General features: G+C 41.5%; 1 protein-coding gene across 1 annotated transcript in view; it reads right to left on the bottom strand.

Moving 5' to 3' along the window:
• galnt18b (UDP-N-acetyl-alpha-D-galactosamine:polypeptide N-acetylgalactosaminyltransferase 18b) overlaps positions 1–19,910 on the bottom strand; it is a 129,731-nt gene extending 109,821 nt beyond the window's left edge. The window contains exon 1 of the mRNA XM_050053845.1: positions 19,332–19,910. Coding sequence (XP_049909802.1) covers positions 19,332–19,569 — 238 coding nt within the window. The 5' untranslated portion in view covers positions 19,570–19,910. The remainder of the gene's footprint in view (positions 1–19,331) is intronic.
• Positions 19,911–20,646: the final 736 nt, after the last annotated feature.

Here is a 20,646-nt window from a genome sequence, read left to right as displayed (position 1 = left end):
CCATGGCGAATTGAGTAAACTCTCATTACGCCTTCGCGTGGCACATTTAAGGGCGAGGAGAGGGGCTCATTTGATTGGTGTGATGTGTGTAAAACCCACTCGACGCCTTCTCTCCTCCCTCTTTCCAACTTGCGCAGGTAGGAGGGACGGAGGTGGGAAAGAGGAGTAGCTGCGCCAGCGCACAGTGTGCCAAACTTGCAAAATCTGCCTGGCCACACCCAGTTGGCGAAGTGCAGGTGCGCTGCGCCCCCGCCTTGCCCGGTCTGCGAAACTAGAGCCCTTAGTCTTATCTTTAACTTAAACCCGTGAAAAATGGGTGAAAAAAGGGTTGCATTCATAAATATTTGTTCAGTGTATATTTTGTACTACAGTAATCTACATTTGAAATGCAGTGCTGTACTATATTATTTGAATTATACACAGTACAGTGATTTCATTTGTGTAGTAAGCGTTCAAGTGTTTGAAACATCTGTGCCGTATTTTTAAACAGTCAATAAAATTCAGTAAATAGCAAAACTGATTTCATTACTTTATATTCATGAATTAAACATACAAATGTCAATTAGATGGTAATCTGCACAAGAAATAAAGACGAAAATCAGTTATGATTATTCACTTATGGTGATCAATTTGACCCGAACAGACCCAACGGTTTCCACTGTTTTTAGTCCATGCAATATTAAAATCACTCATCCTCATCCAGAGGCATAAATCCTGTCCTGTTCATTTTTTATTTTACAGATTAACAAACCCGGCAGAGTTACAGGGGATGAAGAACACACACAGACAACCTCTGCAATTATTACAAATCACAAAAGGACCCCAGGTAACACTTGTGAGTGAGCAAAGCTTCAGTGTGATAAACTGCAGAGATTAAAATTGATATTGGCGGTGCGTTCAAGGATCTTCGGACATCTGAGGTTTGAAAGTCCCTCTAGAGCAACCTTTTTAGTGGAAGAAATATACCATCCATGCCTGTTGTTGCTCTTTTTGGGATCTGCAATGCAATGCTTCGTGGCGGATAACTACAGTCGGAGTTTCTTCTGTATCAGTGATGGATTAATGATGAGTGAAGGTTGGGAAAATGTATTTTGATAGAAGATCTCAATTAAAGTTAGCGTTGATGAATCTCATTTCGAGGCCACTATAATTCACTTCTGTCTCATCCAGTCTCACCCTGTAATCCATCTGCACCCTCCCCCCATCATAAACTCACATCAACACCACCCGACTCAATAAAGACAGATCGAATGCTGACGGCTGAAGTCGACTGTCTTATATAGATAGAAGAACTAGGAGTGGAAAACACACAGCTTCAATCTAATGACTGAAAAATGTTTCTGTTAACACAACTCATATAGTCACATTTAAGAGGTTGGTGAGAATTACACTTAATTTATTGACTTTTTTGGTTTGGGTGTGAACAGACTGGCTTTGTGTGCTGACTACACATAAAACTTCATACTAGTAATTTAATGTATAAAATATTTCTGAGTGCCCTTTGTAAGACTTAAACTTTGTGATGTATGTATTTTTAATATAAAACATGCCTTAAAGACAGTTAAACATGCAATGATGTGAAGAAGCTGTTCACGGCATGTGTGCGTACTTGCTCTAAAGTGCTGCTATGGAAAACATAAGAGGAAATTTCAAGATCAGGGCACACTTTTCTTCAAAATTTTCCTCACTTTTGCAGATTAGTGCTATTTGTGTCAAGACAAAAGCGCACCTATGACAGCCATGTATGTGTGCAAGCACATGGGTAAGCAGTGGCTTGTTTCTAAGGTTATGTAACCACTGCTCCAATTATGTAAAGTTTACATAGACTACGTTGGTCAAGTATGACTGACCACACAATCAAATGTTAGTCTTTATTAGAAGTTGCATAACATTGAGAACATTATGCAGCAGTGAGCTGAACACTGAGCAAAGTTGTATTAGGCAATACCATGGATGCAGTAGGTCATAATTAGTGTGGCATGAAGCAATATAGGTAAATGAACACAAGTAGTCTGTGTTCTGAATGACTTCATTTACTTACTTGAGCTGAGCAAAAGAAGCTGCATTTGGAACATCCATTCTGAGGAGAAGTTGCAGTGCAGGCAGAGGTCAAGCTCATCTAATAGGCTATTAGACTATGAAAACGTAGCTTTCCTGCAGGCACTGTGGATGCAGCAGCCGGCCAAGTTTAACAGGCTGGCTTTGTAATGTTTCTCTGCAAATGCATCACAAATAAATAAACTGTCAGAGGAGTGATATATTTTATATTTAGTGAGCTATAAACTGAGAGGATATAATTTATTGTACTGTGTCGCTCAAGGGCTGCTGGCAGCTAACGGCAACTTTCGAGGTTTAATGTTTTGTTGCATGTTACTTAATGCACGAGCTGATGTCATGAATCAATCAAAACGCTGTGAATGTCAGTATGAAAACTTTGGTCAGTCCATGTGTTTTTATTGGCTCTCTTGCGTGACATACGCTTTAGTGATGATTGGATCTTCAAACACTTAGAAAAATGTGATGAATATCAACTGGATTATGCGAACTGTGAATATTCTATCTCTTTATTTGGAGAGAAAAAACAGGGCACAGCATTATCCCATTGCGCTCCGGCAGCACTACACACAATGCTTTTGTAAAATTATGAATTTGATTAGTCGGTCAACAGAAAATAAATCAGTTAATTGTCATTTTCCAAAGCAAAAATAGAGAATCAGAATCACCTTGGGCTTTGGGAATTTATGACGGCCATTCTTAACTAATTTCTGAAATGTTACAGACAAATCCATTAATTGATTGGCCAATAAAACTAGTCTGCAGATTAGTCAATAACTGTTAGTTAGTTAGTAGGTGATGTTAACACACAGTGTGCTGATGTACATAAAGTGACCATCCTATACCATCAGGCTCTTATGGGAAATAAAGTGTGTTGGGTATGGTAGTAAAGAGATTCTGGTTTGCATTAATTCTATATCGTTAAAATCCATTTGCTGGATTATCAGTCTGATAATGGCTTTTTACTGCAAATTCAATGTTTTGAACTGCTGACCCAGACTGGGGATGTCAAGCGGGTGAAGAAGCACTTTGGGGAACTCCTGAACCCAGCCATCATGTCCTCTGTGGAGGTGACAGACCTTGAAGACTCGGGGGAACTCTTGCTCATGTCCCTGGCAGAGGTCGCTGAGGTAGTCAAAAAGCTCCCCAGTGGCAAAGCTCCAGGTGTGGATAAGATTTGCCCTGAGATGCTGAAGACTCTGGACACTTCGTCTTGGCTGACGCATTTTCAGTGTTGCATGGAAGTCAGGTACGGTGCCTCTGGAGTTGCAGACCGGGCAGTGGTTCCCATTTTTAAAAAAGGGGACCAGAGGGCGTGTTACAATTGTAGGGGTATCACACTGCTCAGCCTCCCTCGGAAAGTTTATTCCAGGGTGCTGGAAAGGAGGCTCCGACTGATTGTCGAACCTCTGATTCAGGAGCAGATTCTGTCCTGGTCGTGGAACAGTGGACCAGCCCTTTAATCTTGCAGGGCTGCAAGATTGCAGGGTCGTGGGAGTTTGCCCATCCAGGTTACAAGTGCTTTGTGGACTTGGAGAAGGCTCACAAATGTGTCCCATGCTGAGTCTTGTGAGGGTACTGTGGGCAGACAGAGTGCCGGGGTCCCCGTTATGAGCCATTCGCTCCTTGTATAACCAAAGTGAGAGCTGTGTCCACATACTTGGCACAAAGTCAAACACGTTCTCAGTGGGTGTTGACCTCCACCAGGGTTGTCCCTTGTCTCTTCAAATTATATGTTTTATTTAACTAACATTCCAAAAATCCAAAGCTTCTCTAAAATCTGCAGTTTTCTCTTAAAAAAAAGGACATTTATTAGGATTTCACAAGGCTAATGAAAATCTCTGCATTCAAACCACTATCAATAAAATGCACCTGTGTTTGCTGTCTGTATCTTACGCCAGCCCATACCATAACCCCACCGTCATCATGAGACAATCTGTTCACAACATTGGCATTAGCAAACTGCTCACCCACATGACAGTATACACACTGTCTGCCCTTTGCCTGGGATAATGTGAACTGGGATTAATTTGTAAAGAGAACACTTCTCCAAAGTGCCAGATGCCATCAAAGATGAGCAGATGCCACTCAAGTTGGTTACCATGACAAACTGCAGTCAAGACCCTGGTAAGGATGATGAGCATGCAGATGAGTTTCCCTGAGATGGTTCCTGCAGAAATTCTTGAGTTTTGCAAACTAATTGTTGCATTGGATTATCTTGGAAAAGGCGACATGCTCAGTAACATGGATTTTAAGAGAAGTAAGTCTTTTGTGTGCATAAAAAAGCCTTCAACTCAAACCTGTGGAAAATGGGAGCCAAAAAAAAAGTGTATTTTATGAATGTTGTTTGTGTACTGTATTTGTTAGCATGTTTCATTCACTCGTGTCACCTCTGAGTTTTTTATACATTAAAAATTTGATTAAATACTTTTTTACATAAATCTCTTAAGAAAATGCTTTATACTTTTTTTCCTTTTGCTTGGCATGTAAGTGGTCACATTTTCAGATGTTTATACAAAAAAAAAAGTCTACCTGTAGCTTTACCTCCAAAAGAAGGAAAACAACTGTCATGACCTGTCAAGCTGCCTAAATTCATGTGTATTTGTCATCCCTGTGTTTCTTGTTTTATTTTGGTAACCATTGTCTTGTCTCATTTCAGACCCCATGTCCTGTCAAGTTTCTCTCCTTTGTGATTACTTTCTCCACCCTATTGTGTTTCACCTGTGTCTCATTGTCTCCCTGGTCTTAGTTTATTTAAGTCCCTGTCTAACCCTCCTTTGTTGCCAGATTGTTTTTACCTTAAGTTGAGAGTTTCAGTGTTTCTCTAGTGTTCCTTGTGAGTGTGTTTTTGACCACCCTTTTGCCTTACTGATCACCCGTGCACTGACCTTGAACTTTTATCCGAGTCTGTGAGTCTGCTTTGAGTCCTTCTCCAGTTTGTGCTTGACAACAACTTTTGCCATCAAAAACGATTAAATGAATTTGAACATGTGTGCTGACAGATAAGATCATGTAATCAGAACTGGCCATAACCCAGGAGTGATCATGCTGTACTGCATGAGAAAATGACAGTCCACAGTCGTTCATACAGCAGATGAAAACACTTTGCACATAATGGCATGGGTGTGTTTGAACCAGAGCACGCTTCCTCACTTTGTGCCAATAGATATGAGAGAGAAGGCGCAGAGGAGGAGTGAGAAAAACAACTCAAAAACAACTGCTGACAAATCTAGAAAGCGTGGAGCAACAAAGCTTTTCCATTTGTCCCTTCTGCTGCTGCCTTTTACTGGAGCTTCATGAGTTTTCCCCTTCTGGTCAAAAAACATTGAACGCAGCTGTAAGTTTTTCCCCGTGAACATTTAAAGTGTTTCTCTAACCGACTCCGAGCTCTGAAGTTCACATCAGTACATCACTGTGTATCAATGCATGGAGATAAATGGCTTGTTGTCAGCTCGGGATGTAAATCTCATACAGTCACAGATAAACCAGATTTCAGTCTCACTTACAAGGGCTGTTTTCCTTTTTTTTGTTGTGGCAGCAAAAAAATCGCTGGGGAAAAAACTACACTGAGAACATTTGCTATAGTGAACTGATCTATTTAGTAGAAAATTGTCAGGGGACGACCTTTGAATCGACACTCTTGTAACAGGCTCTTACACGTCTAATTTATTCTCTTCGCGATGACTCTGCCCTCTGGAGTCAGAATAATTAATTGTTTTCATTACCAAACATTCTTTAGTGCATTCATATCCCAGCATTTCAATAACTTCTCGATTTATTGGAATTACCACCCAGAAGATCTCCCCGTTTTATATTCCCACTCCTCACCCCAGACTCTCACTCTCTCCCTCTCTCACACCGTCTGCATCCCTGCCTACAGGCTGCAAGCTGCAAGTGCTGACAGATGAATCAGACTCGTAATAAATCTACAGCAGAATGTTTATAGAGGCCATGGTTGCATTTATTTCTTATTTATCAGTTATGAAGAACAGTAAAGGCTGCTCTCTTTACTCTGTTTCAACAGATGCCAAGACCTGATAAGCGCTATCACTGCACAGTGATGAATTCACAAAAACCTTTAAGGGCTTTGGTCTATTATAAGCACTCAGATTTGCATACAGCTCTGTGTCTCTCTTAATGTGCCCAGTGTCCTACCTGGCTGCTTATTGAATAAGTCATGAAATTCTGCCAAACTCGCAAGAAGGAAATATTCCCTCAACAAATGTTTTTATTTAATCACGTTATCTTTTAACAGCGGAGCCAGACTGATAAATCAGCCGACTGATATCAGCTGATGTGAGCTTGACACAAATAGATGCTGATATGTCAAATATGTGAAACTGCAACATAGAAAAGGTAAATAAATATTTATAGTAATTCAGAATCCTAGTTTGTCCACTAGAGAGCACTGAGAAGTTTATGTTTTCAACTTTAAAATACCCCACATTCTAAAATTAAGCCAAAATGAATGACGGTCTGTCTCAGTTGTACTTTGTGTTAGGGCTACTCAATTAATCGAATTTTAATCTAGATTACGATTTGGGCTTTCAACGATTATGAAAACAAAATAATCAACATAAAACAATTATGCGCTTCTTGTCAGTTTACTCTCGTTGTCTTATGTTGCAAATCAAAAGCTCCCGGAAGCCGCGCATGCGCAATACTGCCCCCTCCTCTCCTCTTTTCACTCCACGAGCCAGTCAAGTAGGTGAAATCGAATAATGAGAGGGGCAGGTGATCGCGGAAGATTTCAAAAACGGCGTGCGGAAAATGGCAGAGGGAGAGCGAGAGAGGTTGGTCTGCCTGTGTGTGTGTGTGTGTGTGCGCACATCAGGGCCGAACTCCGCTGTGCGCGATACAGAGAGCGCGACCATGTGGAGACAGAAATGACATGCCGTCGTGTCACGTGCGCCGCATAATCGTTTGCATAATAGTGATTTCAATTTTGACCAAAATAACCGTGATTATGATTTTTTCCATAATCGAGCAGCCCTACTTTGTGTTTTGTGGTGATTAGCAGATGTTAACATCCTAACACAAAATCAAAGGGGATACATTTCTTGTTATGTTTACAATCAGGGTTCGTCATCAAAACACATTGGGTCTCATTCATGAAATGTTAGTAAATCTGTGAGGAGATTTGCACATACAGAAAAACCCCTTGGTACTAAAACCTACACCGGATTCACGAATGCCACAGAAAATGAATGCCAATCAATAGTAAACTGACAGTGCGCTCCCGCTAGTCAGCAATTAGCATATATCCCACCAATGAATAGCCCGTGACTACCATATAAGGAGGTGATAACTACTATGGATAGTTGCATCCTGTCGACCCGCAAACACAGAGCAAACAAAGAAAGAGAAAGAGAGAGAAAGAAAAACTTTTCTAACACTGAGACTGAAGCTATTTTGGGTGCAGTGGAGTTGAGAAAAACGTTTTACTTTCTTCTGTTAGTAGTAGTTTGGCAAGGACAGGTGAATCAACAGCCTGTGGAAGTAGGTAACCGATGCCATTAACTGTGTCCTCTGTTGTAAGAACCATTCAAGAAGTTAAACAAAAACGGTTCCATTTGAAACCTGATGCAAAAAAAGCTAAGTAAACACACAAAAAAAATTACAGCAGCTACAGCAGGAGGCTCTTCCCAGCCACAGCTGCAGAAGAGCGCATTGCTTGCATCATCAGAGAAACCTCTCTGTCAGGGAAGACGGCGACATGCCTCCACAGGACCAGTCAACAGCAAACTCAGAAAGTGTGGTAATGTACGTGTCATATTCAGTGCTAATTTGCTGTACATTCTGACAGCCATCAGTGATAGCTTGGTGTTTGGTCAGCAACGTGGGTCTCACATTCTCACCTCTCAAACAGAAGTTTTCTCTCCTGGTTGATTTAAGTGGGAACGGGATGCCAGAAATGTAGAAAACACATGTATTAAAGCAATATAAATAACTAATTCACATTTTAAGTAACCTAATGTGAAGCTGAAATCTGCTAATTGCCAACTTATTTAGCTAAATGTGTTATATTTCTTATCTTTTGCCGTGTTTAACTGAGGTGTTTCCAAGGCACCTGTGTACTGTGAACATAACGGAGCACAATATGAATTAAAATTGTAATTTCTAATAATGACAAGCAATATTTCTGAACATTTCTTATTTACACAAGCGCTACGCGCAGTCAGGAGCAGCAGTAGATTTTGTAAGTGCCTTCGAAAAGATCGGAGCTACTAATGTATCGATGAATGCCGAACTGTTTACACACAAATTCGTTCTGCTCATGTTTCATGAATGAGACCCATTGTGTGTATCCTTGAGATCTCGCAAACCAGTTGCATGTCCTTCCTTAAAAAATGTGTTTTGTTTGTTAAAATCTGAGGCTTCATCAGGGCTGGAGAGGCATTCAAAGCGGGTGAGCTCTCCTCACACCCGCTCTGGCTGCCTCTCCAGCCCCGGTAAAGCCTCCAGCATGCGCCCCAGGCCTTGGCTTGACTCTTGGCTGCCTGGCTTTATCGCACAGCTCCTAAGCAGCCTCCAGCAACCCCCGCTGACCCAGACTGTGCTCTGCTCCTCCGCCAGAGAACCAGAGGGAGAGTGGGAGGGCGGCGGGGTTCGAGCCCACGGCCCAGGGCCCTCCGTCGGCTTTCCCCTAGTGTCCACATACCCTTGGATGTGGAGCTGTGTACTTTGTCATTTTTCCCGGGCAATTTGTGCCGCTACTCTCCAAAAGTCTGTTTGCTATGATTGGACAAATGACCTGACCATTCACTCTGCCATCAGTGTTTGTAAAAGTATTCTAAAGTTGGTATTGTTTACATTTATGTTTTCTAGCTTGTGTTACCACCATCATCGATTAGTGAAAAAGTGTGAAACCATTGGTAGGACTGTGTATCACAATTTCAGCATCAACAGCAACAATACCAAGAAGGATCAGTTTCTCTTTTCTCTGTTGTACCAATTTGTATTTCAAGAATAGATCTGTCTTCGTAAACAATGTTCGTTGTCGTGAACACATCTAGTGTATGTACACTGCTTCTCTAAGGCCATGTTGTGTGCACATAAACAACAAAAGCATCGGGCAGCACACCCTGACTAGTTTTATCTGACACATAACTGCAGTGATGGCTGAAAGAAAGAGGGGAAAAAACACGATAAGGAGAACTTGGAGCTGCAACAGAAAAGACAGGAGGAGGGAAATGCCTCAGCATCCAGACCCTCTGACACAGAAGCAGAGTTCACCGGCAGAGTCTGTTCAGAGAGGATCTGGCAAGAAGTATCCAGGTATATATTGATGATATGTCACTCTACTCAGATCTTCAGCATTGGTTAATGTTGCATTTTCAAACTGTATTTGGTTACATAAGGCACCGCAATAATAAAAAAGTATCGGTATCAGCGATTCCGACCCTGTATTACTTGTTATCAGATCGAAACGAGATTTTGTAGTATTGCTCATCCCTAACATACACGTCTGTTCTAATTAGCATGTTAGCATTGTTGAATAAGCCTTTAGCCTGTGGACATTAGCATTTAGCTCAAAGCAGCGCTGTGCCTCAGTGAAGCCTCACAGAGTGTCTAGCATGGCTGTTGCATTGTTCAACACTAAAATATCAATTTTGGTATTGTCCTCAAAAGTGCTGTATTGATCCATCTCTAATTCACAGTTTGCAATTTTTCATCTATAAAGTGCAAAAAGTTCCACATTAATGTTGCTTAAAAACATGTATGAAATCAATTAAGAGGCAGAAAGTTGCCAGGTAGTCTTATTCTTCTAAAAAGAGACTGAAGCCATCGCCTGAAGCATCTTGCTGCCTTCAAATGGAATTCGTCAGCTTGTGGTTACGACATGGGAACCCATGTACACGATGTGTTTGGTGCTGCTAGGCAACAGCAACATGGAGGCTACTGCCCGCATCTCAAAGCCACGGAGGGTAACGATTTAGCATGCTAGTTAATGGGTTATGTTAAAGGGTTTTTTTTGGGGAGTTTTTCCTTATCTGCTGCGAGGGTCCTAAGGACAGAGGGATGTCATATGCTGTAAAGCCCTGTGAGGCAAACTGTGATTTGTGATTTTGGGCTTTATAAATAAAATAAAATTGAATTGAATTGAATTGAATTGAATTGAATTGAATTGAATTGAACTGAATTAACGCAGGAAATGCAATGGTAGTATGACGAAGGAAAAAGATGAGACCAAAGGGAGAATACATGACAAAGAATGACTCTATACAACTAAGTTTAGGATATATTAACCATCCACCTAAACGTTAACATCCATGACCTGCGCCATTTCTGAAAACAGCAACAAATGTCACAACTCATAACTCAGAGCCTCCAGAAAATTTCCACTTACGGGTTCATGAATATCACAGGAGGGGGGCATTCAAAAGTAGCCTACTCTTCATGTGAACATGGTAAACATGACCCCATTTCAATGCAGCAAAACCTATATGACATTATGTAAATATATGTATGCTTGGCCACTTTATTAGGTACACATATATGATTTTATGCAGTCCAGTAAAATCTGGTAAAACAATAATGATTGAACTTATTTACTAAGGTTGTAGTTGGTTAGTTGCACTGGACTGAAAATTACAACACACACACATATCAACACCACTGCAAATACCACCTGAATAACAGTTAGTTTGCGCTGGTCAATGTAACGATATAATATCAATATCGTGATACGACACTAGATATCGTCTAACGTTTTGGATATGGTATTATCTAAGGATGCACCAAGATGAAAATTTGCGGCCGAAGCCGAAGCCGAATAAAATTAAACACTTGGCCGAATACCGAGTACCGAATACCGTTGTTTAGTTTTTCATTAGTTTTTGCAGATGAACACCCTCCAGATTAGTGTTGTCACGGTACCAAAATTGGGACCCACGGTACGATACCAGTGAAAGTATCACAGTTCTGAGTAGTATCACGATACCACAGCGAAAATGAGGCAGATGTGCCTTTTGTCATTTATAAAAAGATAAATCACTTTTCTATAATACATCAATGATATTTCAATGGAATAAATTACTTATTGACTTATTCATACTTCAAAAACAGCATCAATAAGTGATTAACATAGGGGGGATTGAAATAAAATAAATAAATAAAATAAAAATCAACCAGCCACCCTCCTCCCCTGACAAGTAAAGAGCAGTCCCTCATAAGTAAAGAACAGTCCCTTAAGTGCGGTGAGGTTTGTGGGCCGTTACCTGCCACAAAGAGAAAAATGTGAACGGCTCGTTTCTCCTCTGACATGTCACATACCTGTGTGCCGCAACGGCTCGGCTGTCCAGGTACTTTTGGGCAGTCATGACGGCAAGAAGAAGACATTATTGGAGCCGGACTTCTCCGTCGCCGGTAAGCCTTACGTTGCGCCGCGAAGCACTATGGCTGCCGTATTTGACAGGAATACATTCCTGTCTGTGTCTGTGACCCCCGTTCAACCCACAACCGGCAGGATTTGCCTTTCGTTTCTGCTGCTGGTGAAATCTGTACTTGCACAGCGTGCTGAATGATTTATTTTGCTCGCACAAAACTATTTTTAGTCGCAAATGCGAGTGCGGTGATGGACGGAGTAAAATATCGCCACACTGCTGACATTTTACTCCGTTCATCACCGCACGCTGTTTGATTGTGTCATCAAAACACACCGCTATTATTCGGCCTTGCTTTTCACTTATTCCACCGAATACTGAATGTGTGTTTTTTTGCAATATTCCGCCGAATATATTCGGTTACCGGATATTCGGTGCATCCCTAGTATTATCATAAGTGTTGTCCTTTCCAGGTTTTAAAGGCTGCATCACAGTAACGTGATGTCATTTTCTGAACTTAACAGACTGTTCTAGCTGTTCAATTATTTGCCTTTACATCCACATTACTGATGATTATTTGTCATATATCTTATTATTTATTTTTGTGAAAGCACAAAAAGTCAACCCTACAATATTACTGCAATACCGATATTTAGATATATGGTCAAAAATATTGTGATATTTGATTTTCTCCATATCGCCCAGTCCGACACATAGTTTAATACAGTGGTTCCCAACTGGTGGGTTGCAGTCTAAAAGTGGATTTGTAAAAAAAACTCTAACTAAAATTCTTTGTTTTTAAGTACAGTGAATTTCCACCATACAGCTTTTATTTTGAAGTGCTGTTTCCTGCTGTAGAGTGAACGACTAACATACAGCTACTTGACAGAGACAGCAAACTAGCTCAACAACGTGTCCAAGCACAAGTATGACGCTGAAAAAATGTGTGGACCTTGAAGTAATGACTAAGGAGAAATGTGGACCCTGTGGCTGGACCAGTTGGGAACCAGTGGTTTAATAAATACCTTTCTGACAGCATCAATCAAAACTGAACATTATTTTTGTAAAAGTAGAATTTATGGCTGAAGTGTTGTCTTGGATTGCATTGTATGTTACTGGTGTACCTAATGAAGTGACCGCTGACAGTATAAAATAAATATTTCTTGAACATTATTATTTGGCAGCTTGGAGTATTTCACTGCAGACCTTCCCTCACTCTGCACGCAGCAGTAGTTTTCAGCTGTTCCTGCTGTTCCCCAATCACCTGCCAGCACACCTGCCCCTCATTCACCTTAATTAGCCACTCAGTTTACGCTCACTAACTCTTCTGACTGATTGTATTGTGCTACTACTGAAGCAAGACCCAGTCAATTAACTACTAAGAGAAGGGCATCCTTAATTTCTTTTTAAGTTTTGGTAAATATCTCCTGTCAACACAGCACACGCACAGAGTCACATAATGCTCGTCTTTTACATTTGAAAGCAGAATTACAAAATAATAATCATCACCGATAAATAACCCCACCATCATGCTGCATCTGTAAGTAAAAAACAAAAAAAGGAGCTCTCGAGCTGCCAAATGAAAGTGTGTTGCAGAGGAAGTTACACAACATGAAACATCAACACTGAAAGCAAACACTCAAGCTCTCTGCACATGAAGCCCATTTTTAAAAACAGATTTTCACCTATTTCTGTCGGCAGTGGAGATATTCAAGTCAATACATACTGACTATGCTTTGATATAACTTTACATTTAATATATTTCTAATACCTTCAGTACACCCACTTAGACATCTTATATCTAATAACATGTAAGTGGTAACAAAGCAAAAAAGAATATTGGAAAAAAAGATTATTTACGTTATAAGAAACAAGGTTGCCTTCATCCAAAACTGTGTCAAAGAGTCTTTTAACTGTTCTTTCTCCCGAAGGACTGAGCACTTTCAAAGGCGCTGGAAGTATGTGTGAGGGTAACTTGTACTTCCCCGAGCCGCATACCACAGCCTGCATGCACAAGCATGCACGCAAACACCTGCACACGTCCATGTATTCACGAGTGCGTTCAAATTTCACTCACTCATTCTACAGCTGCACTCACTGTCGCTCTGGAAAATCACATCAGATAAATATCCAAATGTAACTGTCCTCTGAGCATCGGCAGCGGCGCTGATTTACGGAGCTTCTCAATTGACTTGACGGGTGGATTAGCTTGAAGCCATCTTGGGAACTGTCGCTATCATTTGCAGCTAAATCAGCGCTGTGTTAATGACTGCCTCGCGCAGGCCTCGTGGCCATTCAATCAGACGACATGCTGGTAATACACATCCTTAGAGGTCGAAGCAACCCAGGAAACAAGCTGCTTTTTCATGAACAACAATCTAATAAAACAGCATGTCACTTTCATGCACATATGTTACATGGTTTGCTGAGACTCTAACAATATAAACCCTGCACTGACAATATAATTACCAGAATTAAATATATAGTTTTAATTGCTATCGCTCTGTTGACATAAACAACTGTTATGAAAGAAGGATTTTTAACAATAACTGTACAACTGAGACATCAGTGGTTGGCAGATTAATGGAATAGTTGACTGAAAGAAAATGAATCAGTAACTACTGTGATAATTGATTAACATTTTGAGCCATTTTTCATGCTAGGATGCCACACATTTTTTGGTGTGAGCTTCTAAATTGTGACAATGTGCCGTTTTTGTTTCGACATACAACAGTTAATTGAATATCTCTGAGTTTCGAACTGTTAGTCGGACAAAACAACAAGCAAATTACAAGACATCACAGTGGGCTTTGAGAAATCATTTCATACACTATCAAGACAGTGATTGGCAGATTGTGAAATAATGAAAATGATTGTTAGTTGCAACCCTGTTCCCTTCAATTCAGTACAGTTTAATGTGTCTGTACACGGATAATTGTATACGACAGCTCATCACCAGGGTCAACAAACTCACACCTCAAAAGATAAGCTGCTGATAGCAAAGCAAAAAAAACACGACTATATGTGGAAAAGTGTAGATTTGGGGGGAGATGCAGGGGACACATCCAATTCAATATTTAGAACATGTACACACACCCAATAAAAACTTATAAGACTTTTGACAGAATTATAAACATTTAGCCCATAAACTGATGCAAAAAATGCCGAAATTCATTCATTTTTCGTAACCACTTATCTTGGGGCTGGAGCCTATCCCAGCTGATATTGGGCGAGAGGCAGGGTACACCCTGGACAGGTCACCAGACTATCGCAGTGCTGTCACATAGAGGCAGACAACCATTCATGCTCACATTCACACCTACGGGCAACTTAGAGTCACCTTTTAACCTGGCCTGCATGTCTTTGGATTGTGGGAGGAAGCCGGAGTACCCAGGGAAAACCCACCCAAGCAACCCACCCACCCTTCCTTCGAACCAGGAACCCTCTTGCTGTAAGGCGACAATGCTAACCACTGCATCACCATGCAGCCATGCCCATATTAGTGCGTGAAAAATCACCAGAATGAAGGAAATTAAATGTTTTATGCACAAAAAATTCTGGCCAAATCCCACTGTTTCATGAAAGGCCCAAAAGCATGTTAACATAAGCACAGCTATGTTACTGTACTGTACTGTACTGTAATTAATTGCTGAAAGTACTTGACTAAAGTTTTTTGCATTCTAAAGTAAGAGCTCTCCTGGAGATGGTCACTGGTGCAGTAACATTCAGAGGGTGCAGCAAACAGCCCTCATTGTGGGCGTGTGTGAACCTGCTCAGTCCAACTTCCCAATAAATTCTCCTCGGCTGACTGTGCTTAATACAACAAAGAGCTCAAAGTGCTGTTGCCACGTTGCTTTGTCCTGGTAACAGGCCACTTAACTTCATCGCACAGTCAGAGTAGTGGAATTTTTCTTTCTCATCCGCGAGTGTGACACTGACACCGGAGGAGACATTTTCTCTGACTCCACAGTGAGTCAGCTGCAGTAAATGTTTCACTCTCACGTGCAATAACGCTCTGTGGTGAAGGAGCTCATGTTGGTCTTATAGTGCACTAAAACTAAGTGCATGTGGTTGAGTGAAGAGTGCACCAGGACCCTTTAAGTGTGCAAGTCACAGCGCTGAGCTACAGAATGCAAGGGGCAGAATATACAATTTCTGCACTTGTCTCACAACGTGATATAGGAGGAAGATGTATTTTTAGAGATGTCGTAAGTGCACTAATGACTCTCTGGCTCTGCCCGAAGCTCTCTGACTGTTGACGCCGTTGGCCACTTACAGGCTCGGATTATGGCTCTCTATTTGCAGCAAATGCATTCAGAGTAATTATCAGGGAAATCCAGACAATATGGCTCGTACTTAAAGTGACAGGTCATTTTGTTGGAACAGTTTTTACTGTTGCAAATGTGCACCAATATGACATCAACAGTCGCTTCCAGCATGAGCCCCAACAGCTTCTGCTGTCAACAGCGGCGCTGCTCCCAAACCCATAAAACGACATGCCTGGAGACTTACTGTATTTATTAGTCTTAACATGACTACAAATACTCAAAACAGCCAGTAATGATGCTGGCTGACTGTGCATGAGCTCATAAGAGAAGGAAAGCAAAAAAGTAAAAATGTTTGATATGCATGACTTTTTTTTCTTTTTTTTTTTCACTAACTACAGAATGACTGTCCTAGTTTTAAAACTGGCATAAAAAGACAATGAGCCACAGCTTGTTTCTAAAGGATGACTCCAACATTATGGGAGATGAGTAGGTTGATGTCACTCTGATGTCTTTACAGTAAAATGTAGCTACAGTCATCAGCCGTAGTACTTAAAGTGACAGGTAGTTTGGTAGATTTGGGTCGATTTTCGGTCTGGTGTACGAGCTTAAATCACTATGATTTTATACAAACCAGCATGTCATTATGACATGTTCTGGCTAATTAAAGAGTACCCGACATCAGCAACCTGTGCCGACGGCATCAGGGCGCTACATCCAACTTGTGCTGCATTGGTAAATAGCAATATGACAACGTGATTAACAAAATATTATGTTTATAAATTGACTAACGGAGCCACTAGTGTCTGACAGGACGTGAGCTGAGCACCGCCAGCAACATGAAGGAGATTAAATTTCAGTAGAGGGGGACGTGTGCAGCATGTTGTGTTTGTTTGTTTGTTGGCGGAGTTAGTCTCTGAAGAAAACTAAGACTGTGCCAATATGGCAACATTTTGGATTTTAAGCTGATGAAAGATGACGTCCTAAGTGGCTGCGAGCAGACGCCCTGTTTTTTATTCCTGTTGCTCAGTTTGAAAGCGCCGCAGTGGACAAGGAACAGGTGATGGAAGAACTAAAATGAAGAATTACTTGTACAGAACCTCCTTATTTCAGTACAAAAAACAAAATAAGGTGACATCTGGCCAGAGGAAGACCATCAGAAAGCTCAACGTTCTTGGTAAATGACCATTGGTGATAGCAACTAGGGATGCACCGATCCGATATCTGGATCGAATATCGACCCAGATATCATCAAAATAGATGGATCAGGTATCAGAAAATGCAACCTATACCTGAGGTGATCCTTTCCCTTTCAATCTAATACAACGCAAGCTACGTCATACGTCATGGAGCGAAAGAGAGAATATGCTGTGTGGAGGTATTTCACACTATTTCAACTGCTGTTGCACAATTGTTTATTTTTGTTAAAAATAAATAGTTCACCATTGCATTAATCTGCTTCATCTTGTTTCATTTTATCTTAGGAAAGAACTGTGTCGTCATCAATGCCTGATGCCTCTAGTCTTTTTGTTCTACATGTAAAGGTATATAGCTTTTTAGGTCAACCATGGTATCAGATCGGTATCTGGTATCGGCTGATACTCAAAGCCACAGCATCGGGATCTATATCGAAACTGAAAAAGCTGGATCGGTGCATCTCTAATAGCAACCTTTAGGCTACTTGCTGTTGGCTGTATTGTATGTCATGTTCAGTAAATATCAGTGTTTTTTGTTTAGAAAGTACAAACATAGGAAGACAACAAACAAGTAGGTGACTCAACTTTCTCTTTTGAGTGGTTATGTCTCCAGACTGATCTCGAGTGCACAGTTGGTAGGTAGGCCTGTGAGTGCATTTATAATAGACTCAATGTGGACAGAGAGCTCCGATATTACACAATGCAATGTGACAGTCGGACACTCATTTGCTGTTAGGACATGGTGTTATTATTATCTGATCTGGAGCAACTGTTGATTCAAGTTCGACACCTTGCATTAAAATTTGGTGTACAGGTCCGGTCCAGTCTGGCCCCTAATATCAAACTGTTTTGAGCATTTACACATCTGGCCCAAATAGCCTAGCATTAAGAATGGAAATGGGATTAATCAGTTAGCCTGGCTCTCTTCAAAGGTGAGATATCCACCTACCAGCACCTCTGAACCGTCCTAATTAACACATTATATCTTCTTCATTTAATCCGTACAAACCAAAGTGTAAAAAGCCAAGCTGTGGTTTTACAGGTTACGTGCGAGACTGTTCCTGGCCGTGTGCAGTGACTTCCGAGATACCATGTGTTAATTAGTGAGCTTTAGAGGTGCTGCAGGCTGACTTTTTTTATGAGTAATCTCTTTTTATAATTGTCTTTACTGTTAGATGAAAGCTTTGTAAAGTGAAAAAAAAATCACTGTAGAAATGTTCCCAGGCCACGCCGATGTTTTTTAAGCACAAATCTAGCATGAAATGATCTTTTCTGTCAGAGTAATAGAAATAGTTGAAACATGCACTCTGGTGGTAAGTCACCTGAACAGAGCTCCGCCCTGCAGATGCCTATGGGTGCCAAGCTGAAATGGAGACCTGCCTCCAGGAGGAATGTTTACCCGAGCTTAGCACAGACAGAGCCGTTATTGCTCAAAGCAGCATGAGTAGATTTTCTGTCTGCATTTCACTTCTGCACCAGCTCTGTGCCATTTCAGATTGGGACCTGCCCAAAATGAGCCCCCCTGTGATGACAAGAATAGCTCTTTTAAAGACACAGAGGGGAGAGAAATTAACTGTGTGTGATCAAGTGTAAAGTAACTGTACACCGGGAGCAGAGGAAGGAATTTGAGAGAAGGGATTCCAGACATTCCTAAAAGTAAGGAACAAGTTAATGTGGAAAGAGCAAATTTTCATACATATTCCCAATTAACTTGGGTAGAATGAGAGGCAACCAAACGATGAATGTATGCACAGATCAGAAAATCAGCCATGGAATCTGAACAATACACTGTGCTGCACCTGTATTTTAATGTGGGATTTTTCTATTGCCGGCACTTCATTGGATTCGGGCTCTAACTAAGGATGCATAATGTTGTGTCACACTACATTTTCAGGTGGAGCGCTGTCCAAGATATGAGGCGCTTCATGTTGTCTACTTTTCTGAATAATATGCAGCTGGTTTCTGCAATACCAACATTTAAATTACCATTAATAAAAAAAGGCATGAGCAGGAATTTAACAGTGTGAATGAAAGATGCATGAGTCTGTAAATCAGGAGAGCAATGCTGTGTACTTTAAACTGCACTCAATAGCAAGACTTTATCTAATCTATATCCATTTATGGCAGAGTTATTGTAATATATTCTTAAATTGAAGCTTAGATGTAAGTATTTAGATATTATGTAGTGTCATTCTTCTATATGTTGCCTCACTGTAGCTACTGATCCTTTTCATGGAGACATGCAGCTTTTCTTACACTCCTTTGTCCTCTATCACACCCTCCAAATAACCTGATCTTTAACAGACAAAAGAAGTTCCTGCTCTATTTATTTCCAAAAAACAGACAATGCAAACACACCTTGTTGTGAATTCGCACTGAAAGTGAAGCTATTCGCCCATTAAAACTTTACTCTGATGGAGCCCCAGATGGTGTAGGTGCAGGTAAAGTCGTGCAGGGAGCACGGTAAGTCAAAATGATGGAGGTTTTACCTTGTATGTGCTGGTTGACCACATTCTCCAGCCGATCGAGCCTCTCCATGATCCGGAGAGTGTCCCCTCTTTTGTCACCCTCTAACTTTCGCTCCGGTAAAGGCATGGGAACTTTGATGTAAATGTTGGCGATGTAATTAGTAACCCATCCGACATAGAGCAGGCAAACAATGTTGGTCATGCCGCTCAGTATCACGCATGTGGACACCAAAGTTTTGGTTCTCCTGGTGCAAGCCATGCCGACATCCCCTCCATACAGCCTGCAGTATCCCGTCAAACCGGAGGACAGGGCGACAGCCGCCCGCAAAAAACCTGGAATAATGAAGTTATTTCCAGCGGCTGTGCTGCGACGCGATGTCCGAGGCGCGCGGCTTTTACTTCAAAAGTGGCGTGCGGGTTTTGTGGAGCTGTGAAACACGGGTTAATGTCAAATATCTACAGGTGAAGGTCCCCCCTCGCGCTTCATTGTGAACCTCCTTCGGCTCCAGTTGCATGTGAGGATCAAGGAAACAGGAGAGACACCGAGCATCCTGCTGCAGCCAATGGGAGGGATGGTGAGGACTGACAGCCTCCGTGCTGCACGCGTCCCCGCTGCGCACTGATTCACTGTGAAAGTGGATCTGACCGGACTATTTCCATAGGCCGGGACACAAAGTGGTATAACCTATTTCTGTCCAAACAGCGACATATTTGCATCACACCGACCTTAAACTGCTCATTTTGATGTGTGATGTCCTTTCCTCGAGCAGTGAGACAAATCCAGCTGAAATCTCTGATGGGAGTTGTTGGTTCTGTCTTTCACAGTGTCACACACGAGTAGATCCCACTTTGGGAGTTACTGCGATGAGATCTTTCCAGGAGTACATGTCTGGTTGCAATACTGGATCAAGCCACGAGATAGAGACAACGGGGTCTCCAGGAGAAATCAAGGTGTGGCGGGGTCATGATATAGGTCTGGCTCTGGTCCAGCTCACTATGAGGAGGATGCAGGATGCAGAGAGGAGGCTGCACTCATCTCACACGCTGCTGTAATCAGACCAGTGCAGGGAAAGATACTAATTACAGCAGAGCTGCTCAAAGGGCAAACACTGCAGATAAACTGAGCATGAAGACCCGCAGCACTTTAACTAAGTGAGACAAATTTTCTACCAAACAGCAAATCAAATGTTGATCAAGAATAGTTTTGAGACAAGTAGGCCTCTCTGTAGCCCCCCGTTTTGTGGCATGAGGTGATTACTGGATGTTAAATGGTGGAATTTTTCTGTTTGGAGGTGATTTGCATATTTTATGCAGCCATTGTGAGGAAGGTTTTACT

The sequence above is a fragment of the Epinephelus moara genome, chromosome 1, assembly GCF_006386435.1.
Source record: "Epinephelus moara isolate mb chromosome 1, YSFRI_EMoa_1.0, whole genome shotgun sequence".
Taxonomy (NCBI): domain Eukaryota; kingdom Metazoa; phylum Chordata; class Actinopteri; order Perciformes; family Serranidae; genus Epinephelus; species Epinephelus moara.
The sequence above is the reverse complement of the archived record's forward strand: the minus strand, read 5'-3'. Positions and strand labels throughout refer to the sequence as shown.